At 43.4% G+C, this 12,466-nt stretch overlaps 1 protein-coding gene across 1 annotated transcript; it reads right to left on the reverse strand.

The window, feature by feature from the left end:
• Positions 1–206: 206 nt before the first annotated feature.
• Positions 207–9,254, reverse strand: LOC122637908. Its single transcript, XM_043830430.1, has 16 exons — positions 8,873–9,254; positions 5,326–5,635; positions 4,905–5,234; positions 4,594–4,841; positions 3,616–4,515; positions 3,352–3,531; positions 3,078–3,276; positions 2,758–2,996; positions 2,544–2,671; positions 2,155–2,425; positions 1,859–2,075; positions 1,652–1,777; positions 1,493–1,575; positions 1,270–1,394; positions 951–1,193; positions 207–806 (listed from the first exon to the last, which is right to left on the reverse strand). The coding sequence occupies exons 1-16, from the start codon at positions 8,931–8,933 to the stop codon at positions 699–701; spliced, it is 3,768 nt and encodes a 1,255-aa protein (XP_043686365.1). The 5' UTR covers positions 8,934–9,254; the 3' UTR covers positions 207–698.
• Between the last annotated feature and the right edge of the window lie 3,212 nt (positions 9,255–12,466).

The following is a 12,466-nucleotide window of genomic DNA, read 5'->3' on the forward strand; positions in this document are numbered from 1 at the left end:
AAAAGAAGAAGGAAACGAGCAAAATCTTAAAAAAGATTATCAGCTCGCAAAGAGAATTTCAACGATGTTAATTTTCTTTCTCGTGAGAGGAATTATAAGTTAACGAATAAAAAAATTTGCGATACGAACGGCGAGCAACGATCGGCGTAAAAGCTTCGATGTATTTTGCTCGTTTAATTGAATGGAAAGAAAGTTGAAGAAGCGACGCATACAAATCTTTTCCACAATTTTTATTTTGGCAAGGGGCAATGAAGAAGTGATGACATAGTTAACTTTTCAAAATGTATATTGTATTCAACTTGAAAAAAATATATATGATATGTAATTACAAAAATTACGTAATGGATTATAGCATTAACTCTTCCAATCGTTTTAGACTTTTGTATATCGGCCATCGAAACCACCGTATACTTCTTGTATACGCTCGTCGAAAGAGGAATTCTAAAAATGAAGCTTCGCGAAATAGATCCATCGCCGCAAGGGAACACCCATTGAAACTCTGCTCGTATTCGCGCTTAAATAATCTTAATACGTAGAGTCTCGTTTTATTTTATTTTACAGTTCTCGCATCGTCGTGCGAACACGGAAGACACACTTGTCACGAGCCACGACCGATCACTTCCGTTTCTTTCTCCCATTTAAAGACTATTTCCTCGAAATTGCTCGAAAGTCGATTAAATTCGACTCGTATTACAATTTCACGTTCTATAATACGGTCTATAGGTGGACATTGGTATATTGTTTTTGGATAGGTGCTGAACGTCGCCTTGATCGTACTCCACGTCGTTGTAAATTCCACTCTGATTCTAAAAATTGAGCAAAAGAGAAGACATTCTTACTTAGAGGAAACATGCAACTTGGAAATGATCAAGTAAAGAAAGCGACCGAATAATAGAATTAAGTGCAAGTAGTAAAAAGAAAGGCTTGCAACAAGTGTTGATTATGCTCACCGCCAAAGACGATCTGGACTTTGGCCTGGGCACGTGGAACCCGTTGCTCTGTGGTATCAAATCGGCCCTATCCTTGTCCTGCGGTTCCGAGTCCGAACTGTCTGGATCCGGTTGATGTCTTTGTCTCGGTCTTGGCGGAGCTTGAAGTCTTGGTAGTGGAACCGGAGGTAACGTTCCGTGAACATTGATCGGCGGATAACCGAACATTGCCGAGCTGGGTCTTGTCGGGCCCATAGGTTCGGTCTGCTTACGTCAAAATATTCGCGATAACGATCGTTATCGTTGTTACACGTTTCACGATTAGGCGGAGAATACTTACGGCGTAGATATTCGCGGTTGCCATGTGATCGGCAAAATGTGCCAACATATAGGGCGGTAGATTAGGCGGCGGTCCTTGCTTCACCGATGCCAAAGTCCCAACCGAGCCCACTCTAGCCAACGTACCTAGATACACCATCGTTTTGAGTCACATCGTTATACAAAAATAGGTACGTATAAAAGAGTGAATTTGATCAATGAAACGTGAAAAGTTCTTTCTCTACCAGGAAGCGTCCCAGGTATTCCGCCTTGAATGTATCCGTAAACGGGCGATCCGACGGACTTTTGTTCGCGCGACCATCTCCGACTACGATCGAAACCGGTAAGACGAGATTAATATCAAATTTAATTGCACGAATTATTTTTTGATCCAAATCCTTTACCTCCACATCACGAGGCAAACCAGAGTTAGGACTATGATTATTAAGGCCGCGACGGAGGCACCTATCGCAACGCCCAAAACTTCGCCGTCGACTTCGCACTGAGTTCCATAGTAATTACCAGTACATCTGTAGAAAGAACAAACCTCGTACGGGTATAAGTATGTTTACGAATGAAATATAGATGAAAGCTATGGCGCTTCAACTCACGCGCATTGCATCTGGTCGTTTTGATAGGAACACGTTCCTCGATTGTTGCAATGAGTCGAGGGACAAGATAAGCATGATCTACCAGCTTCGTTCGAATCATCTTTATGGGGATCCTTCAATCCCTGATTGCAAGTGCAGCTAAAACCACCCCACGTGTTCGTACAAGTTGCATAAGAGTGACAATCGTTTAATTCCGAGGATGCGCACTCGTCCAGATCTAAAAGAGAACGAAGAAAAAAACATTCGGGATCTCTGAGAAGAAAAAACGTCCTTTTCTTTTTACGACTTTATCTAACCTTGCAAATTGGATATCGATCCGCGAGGACTGTCGACGTACAGCGCGCTATTTCCGATATTATTGTTTCTTCTATGAATGACGCCGAGGAGTTGTTTCTGCAATTCACCGGCCAAACTAGGTCGTACCGTTCTCGGTTCATAGATGAGTTTCAGGGTCGCATTTACAAAGACACCTCCTTGTCCTTGACTGACGTCACCTTGATATACAGAATTTACAGACGATCCCATATGCTCGTCCGAGAAAGGCGTCATAGACATCGCAGACTCGATCTGAACCAATACAAACGGATTCTCTATTATCCGAGATAGGACGAAAGAATAAAGTATAAAATCTCTTAATGACTTGATACGATTTAAAAAAAGAAAAAAGAAAAAAGGAAATACTTACGGCTCTGTTTGCTTCGAAAGCCAACGTTTGATAAGATTCGGAATCTTTGTCGGCGAGTCCGCGATCCCAGACAACCTTCCTGTCGTAAAATCTGTCTATTCTAATGGACACCACGATACTGACGATTTCTACACGAAGAAAATATTGAAAATTGACAAGTATCAAAATAGACTGATCCTAAGATATCATGTTATAGAATTATTCGATTACAAACTTTTACATGGAAGGGAATGTTGTAGTCTCGCGTATCCTGGTTTACAGTGACACGCGGATACACCTTGGATCGTTGCACACGCCTCGTGTTGACTCGCATCGCAGGTACTACTGTCGCCGACTATGCAAGTGTCTATCCTGACAGGAGGTTGAGTCGGTCGTTTCGGGTAATTCGGTCTTGGCGACAATAAGCCGGGACGTTGATTGATGCTCATAGTGTCCGGTTGTGGGATCGCTAGACTAAACGTATCGAACACGATCACACTGTATTTAACTGACGATACATGTCGCTTGCTAGAAAAAAAAAAAAAAAAAGCTAACCCGGTACCGACGACATGCGGAGGCTGAGTTCTAGTTGGTTGAGGTAGGGCTTGCGAGGACGTCGAAGTTCGTTCGGTATTATCGAACAAATTCAGATAGGTCCTTTTACCGTCGATGCTTACAAATCCTTGACCCTCCACGGCAGAAGTGAGAATAACATCGGCGTTTCCTCCGTTTATAGACACCCTGACGCCATCTCCTAATAGATCGCGGTAGATCGAATTAGATCATTTCTCGCATCTATCGTGAGAGCATAGAGGAATGGTATACTCACCGGAACTTCCACCAGGACCTTGAACCGCGGAAACGGTGACGTCGAATACGTCGACCAAGGACGTGGGTCTTGGCGGAGGGTAAGGTCTTTGCGTAGCCAATCCTGGGGTTCCCGTGTAATCCAAGGTATCGTCGAGTACTATTCCAGGCCGAGGTCGGTAGGAATATCGATCCGTAGTAGCTACAAAAATAAATAATCACTTCGTTAAATATCGAAGTCTTTCGCTTCTTTTATCATTCGCTTAGCGGATTAGATCGGTCTGACCTGTATTTTTCGAAAAGATGCTGCTCGTCGAAGAATGTATCATACTTTTCTGAGTGGTGCTGAAAATTTTGACAAACGTCGTAGGTAAACTTTCCGTTGGCGTCGAAGAAGTCGTTCTAACGCTTTCGGATTCGGTGAACGTATTACTCGGCTCTAATTCCGTCGTCGTTCTCGCCGTCGTTGTCGTCGTCGCGAATGTTTCGGAAGGTTTACTCGAATGGTCGTTCGTAGGGGCAGAAGTAGGCCAAACGTCCGTCTTCGTTGGCGTCGGTTCGATCACTCGTACCGACGAGCTCGTTTCGACGTTCAAGGTGCTCGTTGAGAACGATTTCGTAGGTTTGATGCTACTCGAGAACGCGAGGTCGACTTTGCTTTCTTCGTTTTTCGAGTTGACGATCGAAGATACCGCGACTTGATTCGTTTTCGAAATTTTCGTCTCCTTGGCTTGACCGTTCAAAGGTACGACGACGGGTTTTGGAAAATCCGTATATCGTATCACGCTGCTAGTTTGATTTTCGTTCTCCACTTGTTCGGCACCCAACACGAGAGTATTGTCGTTATTTATTTTGTCCTTCATATGAGACTGATACTTGTGTATCTTTTTCGTAAAATCTTCGTGTTCGCCTTTCTTCGTCGGATTCGCAGGACTTTCCTGCTCCTCCTGGTTATGAGCATTGCCTATCTTATTTTCTACCGTCTTGTGATTCGTCGCGACGTCGTCGTTCGCGTTCGCAGACTCGTTAGTCGCATTGAGTTCTATCTGCTGCTGATCGGGCTTTAAATCGAAATGCGGCTTCTCGGTGTGCTTGTCGTTGCTTGGATGATCCTTGTCCCGATGAAAGCTAGAATCTAAATTCGGTGGTAGAGGCTTGTACGCTGGGATCGGTCGTCTGTGAACACCTAGAGAAAGGGAACGTTTAATACTTCACTTTTCTTACGAAGAAGTAACGAGATGAAATTTAGATAGGGAAAAGTTACTAGGCCTGTTCCAGGACCAAGGACGATTTCCTGAAGGTACAATTTGTTCCGGCAAAGGAACGCCGTTCAAGAAAGGCCTGATCGGTCTTTCCGGCGGTAACTGATTGACCAGAGGCCTGTCAGGATTCGGTGGCTTGTCAAACGGATAGGGTGTGTCCGGTGGAGGAGGAGGATTCATTCCGGGCGTATCAAAGTCCGGTGGTAAAGGAGGAACGTCCGAAATTCTCGGCGGTCCTCTATTGTTGATCCTAAAATTAACGTGGTCGTAGACGTGGAACGTGTCCTATCGCGTGTCTCGTAATGGTACGTACCTCGTCGCTTGGATCGGCCTCAACGGTCTTACAGTATTAGCAGCCACATTGACATTGCCGTTCAAAAGTTTCACGATACCCGTGATGATGTCCTGAATATCAGGATTGGCTTGTCTACCAGGCAAAGCAGTTTGCAGAATAGGAGGTGGCGCATGTTCGCTATAAATCTTCTCTTGGCGAGCTCGTCTTGGTTGCTCTATTCCTTGCAAATAGGGTACTGGTCGGTCTTGGATTCCAACCGGCTGATGGGGCTCCGTCAAGAGATTCCGTCCCTGCGGAGCCCCCTGTCCTTCCCCCGAAATCGATCGACTTGTCGTTGGTATTATATTGCTAGGTAAACGGATTAGATTTAATAATTTCCTATCTCTCTCTCTCTCTCTCTCTCTTTAATTCTCCTTCGCCGAGAACACAGAATCCTTACCGATAATATTCTCCGGACTTTAGTTCGATGTTATTACCGTCGATGTGATCGACGTGCTTCGAAGAAGTCAGCTGATCGATCGGCTCCTCGGAATGAGTCCCTCTCATATCATTTTTATTATCGTAACTGTAGACGCTCTTGGAAGTCTCCAATCGAAAAGCGGGAGAAGTTCGCTGAAAAGTCAACGACTCGTCCCGTCGATCGGAACTCAAGGTCGTCCTTTGAGGACCCGTGTAAGAGCTCGCGCTTAGAACCGGATCATCTTGAGACGATCGAGAGGAGGTTCGATCGTTTTGTATGGCCAAGGTAGCTGAAAGTATCGAGAAGAGATCATTGACTAGGTAGCGAATGTGATAACGGATAGGCGCGCGCGAGCAAAGGCCACGGAGAGAAACCTGCTTCTCTATATCTTTCCGTCAAAGGGCAAACGGACGAGAGAATCGATCTAACGTGGCGGGAGCAAAAAATCGACGAGATCGACGAACGATTGCCGAAACGAACGGTACTCGAGCGGTTGACATTCTCGAGGCCGGTGTATCGAACTCTTCGAACGGCCGCTTTGACGGCTTTGAAAGTACAACTACTCTGGATTCTTTCTCTTTCTCTCCGTCTTCTTTTTTGCTTCACCTTCTACGGCACTTCTTCTTCTTCTTCTTCTTCTTCTTCCGTTCGTTCATTTGTATGACGACACGTATACCGTATAAAGAATATATCGGTAAATTGTGCTTTGTATACCTGTTCTTTCTACACTCAAAAATATTCTAAAAAAGGAAAAAAGAGAAATATCCAATATTTTTAACGAGGATAACAAAGTCATAGGTTAAAGAATCTTCTTAAAAGGACCGAGTCGGTATAATATCGGTCGGTTATATTATCGACGATCATTTACCGACGGTTATTTTACCGACACATTTAATCTTTTTTAGCTGTCGGTAATATTTAATCCATCTTACCGCGCGAGATGTTTTGCAAGTATCGATACACGTTATAATCGAGCGTTCTAACGGACGGATATCTTTTAACGTTCCTCTTCTATTAAGAATATTTCACAGAAACTCGTAACCGCATAGAAAGTGCGAATATAAGAACGAGAGATCTAGAGAACAGCGGTAATTTCTTCGGTCTCCTCCATTCGATTAAACGAGGCGCGACGCAATTTAAGTGAAACTAAAATTTTCTATAACGACCGTTGCGCGTATATACCAGATATATTATATCGAGCGCATACATAGCAATCCTTCGATAAAGTCCGATCCTCGACCCAAATTCCATCTTTGCATCCATTTATCCGTTCAACCCCGTTTAATTAATTGTTTCTACGATACACTTTGCCATCACGTTTTTTTACAAAGATGCATAGAGAATCTAATTGAAGGAAAGAATCCTTGCGAAATGAAACTCGTGCCCGATAAGAAATCAGATAATCACGCGGCGTTCCTTTTCAGTTCTGATTCCTTCGAAGCTACGAGCGACGATCTATCGCTAATTGGTCATTAAAATCTATCGTAGCCACGAATTTCAAGTCCGCGCAATTAAACTAACCGTATATCGTTTTCCTGTTAAAATGTGTAACCGCTTATTTCAATCGATGATTTTTTCTTTTCCTTTTTTTCTTTTTCCAGTCGTCAATCTCGATAACATTCGCGAATTTACCAGCACTCGCAACATCGCGTGTAGAAAATGATATTCTCATTTATATATAATTATATTCTCTCATTATAATATTAGATATAACACTGAGAAGTAACGGAGGTACGTGGAGTATTACAAACTCTTTCAAAGTCGTCGGATACATAGAAGAACCGTGAGAATGTAGGCAAATCGCTAGGCAGACGTCGTCACTTTGAGAACGGAATGCAGTTCTCTCGGGCTTCGAACTTTACGTAATAGATACGTAGGATACACGCTCGTGTAAACCCAATTTATAGATGTACTATTTTATACCGAATAATTACTACCTCGATTGTATCTCTCTCGCGAGTATCCTTTATCGTATGCGTGTATTATATGTGTGTATATATATATATACATATATATATATATATATAAACACATGGATTCGATTAATTTGTAAATATATGATTGATATTGTCGTCGTTGCTGTCCGTAGGGGTTATCCGTAGAACCGTAGACGAGGTATGTACCGTCTCTCGAGGCGGTAACGGCAGAGTTAACGGTACACCATTCCAACCCAATATTTATTCTTTTCGCTGGCAAGCGCGACATTTCGTTGCCCCGTGTCTGGCAACTTCGTCAAGTCGATCTCGTATTGACGGATTCATCCAAGTTGAATCAAAGACGACGCTCGCGCGTACACGCGAACGTTAAACTTTGATATTCGAACTTATAACGTCGTCCCTCTTGGAAGAGACGTCCGGCTTTCTTCGATTATTCATCGATAATCCATTCATCGATCCATCTTTTTGTTCGTAGGTATACGTACGTACGTTCAGAGCGCGATTTCGTGACACTTTCATGGGTTAATGCGGTTGAGCGAAAGTCGACGAATGACGAAACTCTATGCCGGATACGTTCTTGGTGTCGTTGATCTCTCATCCCTGTTCGACGACGTTAAAATTTTTATGTTAATTATATCGAAACGCCAGTATAACGGGCGCGGCGCGTTATAAAATGATATTGGATCTTTCGTGAAGAGTACGAGGAAGGATCAAAGTTAGACTCGATAAAGTCGTTTCGTTCATGCGGGTTAAAAACGGTAACGTAAAACACGCGTGCTACGTGGTCGTACAGGTTTCGTAAACGTTTCTTGCAGGTGTAGTATGTACGAAGAGCTTTCGTTCGGTCAGTCAGTCAGGCGAGTGAAAAATCTCGGAGAAACACGGTCTACGTTCTATGCGGCTTTCTCCTCGTCGTTTAAATAGACTCTAACGCGAATTTCCCTTCTAATGCACCTTTTGTTCGATGAAAACAATAAACTCCTTTGCATATCTCTTTTCGAGTTCTTAGTCGATCGACTCGATGGAATGATTACTCGTTCCTTTCGCGTATCATCTTCGTTTTCTCCTTTCGAGTCAATTTTATTTCAATCTTCGACGTTCGAACGTTCCGTATTTATCGACTCCGAATAGAAAGTGTTTGTCTTTTTGAAGCAGCGCGAGCGTGCCAGATTATCCGGAAGCGGATACGATCCACTTACAGGCTCGAATCTCGACTCAAATTTATACTTCATTGCACGAATAGCAAATTATTTTTCCCACCCTCGTGTATTTGACGTTTTGTCGATTCTTTCATAAAATTTTTACAGAACGTTAACAGCGTGCATCCAAATCGACGTGATAAACACGCGAGACATTCTTTAAATATCAAAAGCTACGATGAAAGCTTTTCCTTTCTTTTTTCTTTTTTTTTTTTTTTCTATATCCCAACATCAAGATCTAGATCAAACAAGGGAGAAGGATGAAATCGACTCTCGGTGGATTCGAGGAACGATAAATCTTTCCGTCGATCTCTTTTCCCGTTCTCTCCTATTTCCCCATAGATCATGACGTTCAATCGGCCGTTCAACCGCAACGATTTAGCGACTTACCGGCGGTTAAGAGGAGAATGGTCAAGGCCGATAAGGCCTTCGAACCGGTCAATCCTGACATGTTAGATCCTCGTCCTGCTAGGCGGCGTAGTCGAGACGTCGGAAGAATAGAAGGAGAGAGAGAGAGAGAAAGGGAGAAAGAGAGAAAGAAAAGAGGACGACGATTGGTTCGTCCTGTCGAAGGTAGGTATTTCAAGGCCAACTGGATGATCGCTCTTCCTTCAGGATTCAGGAGCTTCACCAATTCCTATTGAATTTCTTATACGAAAGGAATCGTGTAATCGATAGAGAGCCGCCATTTTGGATCACGAGCCTCGACTCGTCATCAACGAACGACTGCTTCACAACCATAGTCCGCCATTCTTTCCCTCTTCTCTCTCTCTCTCTCTCTCTCTCTCTTTCTCTCTCCCTCCCTCCCTCCCTCTTCCTCTTGATGTATCCTTATTCTTCCACTTCTTCTCCTTTTTCCTCCCTCTCTATCTCGTCCTCTCTGTCTCGCACTCTCGCACACACCGCTTGACCTACTTGCCGAGGAACAGTCTGGTGTAACAAGCGTCAAGTTTTCGGCCAAGACACGACCGTCCTTTGCTCTCTCTCTCTCTCTCTCTCTCTCTCTTTCCCTTTCCTCTTCTTCGTCCTTCCACTATCAATGTCAACGTGATCTTCCTCTTTACATCCTGCTAATGAAAGATCCCTTAATGCGGATCCCCTTTAGGACACAAACTTTCTTATCTCGGTAAAACACGAATTTCTCTCGCACAGATTTTTTACAATGATTCAAAACGATAGTCCGATGATATTCGCACGATCGGATTATTTAATCGTTTTGAAAAAATTAATAAGATCTGCTAGACTTTTCTCTTCTTGGAAGAAACAACACAATTTTGTTCGATATCCCTTCGTTTGATTGTTTTAAGAAGTATCGCGCGAACAGAGTAAAGGTCGCTTTTCACGTTTCGTTCGAGGTTTACTTCACGGTCGTTCACACGGTACTGGCCGTCGACGGCGAAGACGGTCATACACGGTTTCTCCCACCTTGACTATTCCAGGGCCGCGCCATGGTGTTGAGTATTTCTATACTCCCGTAAAGCATCAACGTCACTTCTTCGTGACTCGAACCCACGTCGAACTTCCATGCTTTGGTTGGATTCTCTCTCTCTCTCTCCCTCTCTGTCGAATCTTTGTCTCCTTGCATTTACTGCAGTAGACCGTGTCTACCTATAAAATCGTATCGCAAAAAGAAGATTCTTCGATACATTTCTTTTCTTCTAGGTAAAAACGTAGACGTTTTTTTTTGTATCTTTCGAAATTGAAGCGTCATCTCGATAAAATATTAATCTGGGCGATAATGATTTTAATCGGCGTCACCCGACAACGGTAGATAATTAACGAATCTTTCTTATCTTATCTCCTCTTTTCGCTTAATGAATTCGAGCAATTAACGCCATAGAGGGTTCGTGTAAACATCCTCCGTGCGAGAGAACTGCTCTTCATCGAATACAACATAATGGAAAAGCGTTAATTAAACGTCTTCGTTTCCTCTCATCCGATCGGCCCACTCTTCGCACGTTTCGGCGAAGATAAGCGACGTAGGCCGTACGACTCTCGTCGAGGATACACTTTTCAGAAATCTCTTGGGAAATTTAAAAGAGTTCCCATTCCACGTAGGATTACGAGAAATCTGGAGAAGAACGCGACCGATTCGATCGACGTACAATCCTCTCCTCAGCTAATCGTTCTCGAATAGTTCAAACGAACAGAGCTTTTCTTTTCCGAGAGGTCAATAACGGTTGAAATTGCACACGCGAAAAGAAAGCGGTCGCCCGCATAATTCGAGAGAGCAATTTCTTTAGCAATTCTTCGATCGACTCACGTAACAACCTGGTAACGCCCATTCTTACGAATTGTCTTTTAGAACTTTGACGGAGTTGTCCTCTTTACAACGTGGTACTGCGCGCCGCGAATTAAAATCGCATTTCTGTCTAACGGATTTTTGCATTCTGTTCAAGTATCCATGAAGCATTACACGGTCGGTAGTCGATTCTCCTCCGAGAGGAAACAAATGGAAAGGATCTAAGTCTTATCTACCGTTCTTCCGTGTGCACAAAAATTATAACGACGAAGGATGCAAGGAAGAGTGACTTTGTAATTAATCGATAATTAAATATTCAGGAAAAGCAACAAATCTGATTTTATCGCGCATCTCGCACGCTGCTGCGAAGTGCTCTGTGCGATATAATAAATTCCTTTATTAATAAGACTATAACGATCGTTAACCGATCGTATTTCTCAATCCAACCGATTCTCTTTTTCAATTTTTTTTTTTTTTTTTTTTTTTTTTTTTTTATAATTATCTGTACGAACGTCGAACGTAACACCTGGACTTAGGCAACGCGCCACATCGCGTCGATAATCGAACTCGCTAATGTTATTTATGGGTAAAAAACTTTCTTAACTCGTTATTGCATCCGTCGCGTGACTTATCGTACGAGTCGAAGAATATTTTTACCGGCAGATAATTAGGTCGATAATCGCGATTATCGACCGAGGGTAAAGCCCCGGCTACCTGCCGATAAAAGCGAAGTAACTTGAATAAGATCATCGAGCGATCATTCAAAATCGTCGGGATATAAGATTTAATAAAACTTTAAAATAGATCGATGATACGTCGCGATCGTACGACGATAATATCAGCAGTCGATAGGGAAGAGTAAGGAAATCAGAGTTACCGACGCGACACGCGTTCTACGTACATTATCAAATATTAATTCAAAAGGGTGGCGACGCGACACAAAGCTACGCGTAATTATGAAAGAAGTTTTAGAGAAGGAAATGTTTCAAAGAACGATAGAAAAGTTTGAAAGAAAAAAAGATCTTAGTCTCCGAGTGCGAGAAACGAACGCGATCGAAAGCGATACGTATATCTCGTAATTCTCTACGGAAATCTTCCTACGTAATTCCTAGCGAGGTAAACCCAACGAATACGATTTCTAATAATTAAAAGTAAGAATATTTCGATCGTTCGCGGAAGATAGAAGGAAACTTGCTGAAAGGAAAAGATACGTATTTACGTATACACGTATACGCGTATATAGAACGTTGAAAGGTCGGAAAGAGGCAAGGTCTCGATCGTTCTAAGCGATAGAAAGTAGTTCGAAGGTTATGATGTTTTCCTATGCAACTCGATCACGGAACGTACGGTTCTCTATTTTCATTCCAAAGCGGAGCGAACAATGGCGAAGGATGGTAGTGGGGTAGGGCAACTAAATTGGGCAGAAACCAGTCCGACGTCTAGTTTGGCGAGGTCGAAGGTATCTCGAGCGCAGCAGCAGCAGCAGCAGCAGCAGCAGCAGCAACGGCAACAGCAGCAGCAGCAACCGGAGGTAGGAACGCATAATCCATCGAAAGAAGGGAGGAAAAGAACGAGACGAAGCAGTCGCGCAGAGCTCGACACAATGCCGAAGTTGATGCTCACAAAAGGAGGCTACGGTTCGGGGCCCTTCGACGCCGACCGGCGGTCCTAACCTTCTCTCTTTCGTCTCGCAGCAACTTCTCTTTGCTTCTTCGAGAACGAGCGAGAATTCGTGCGAGAAA

The sequence above is a fragment of the Vespula pensylvanica genome, chromosome 2 (assembly GCF_014466175.1).
Source record: "Vespula pensylvanica isolate Volc-1 chromosome 2, ASM1446617v1, whole genome shotgun sequence".
NCBI lineage: Eukaryota > Metazoa > Arthropoda > Insecta > Hymenoptera > Vespidae > Vespula > Vespula pensylvanica.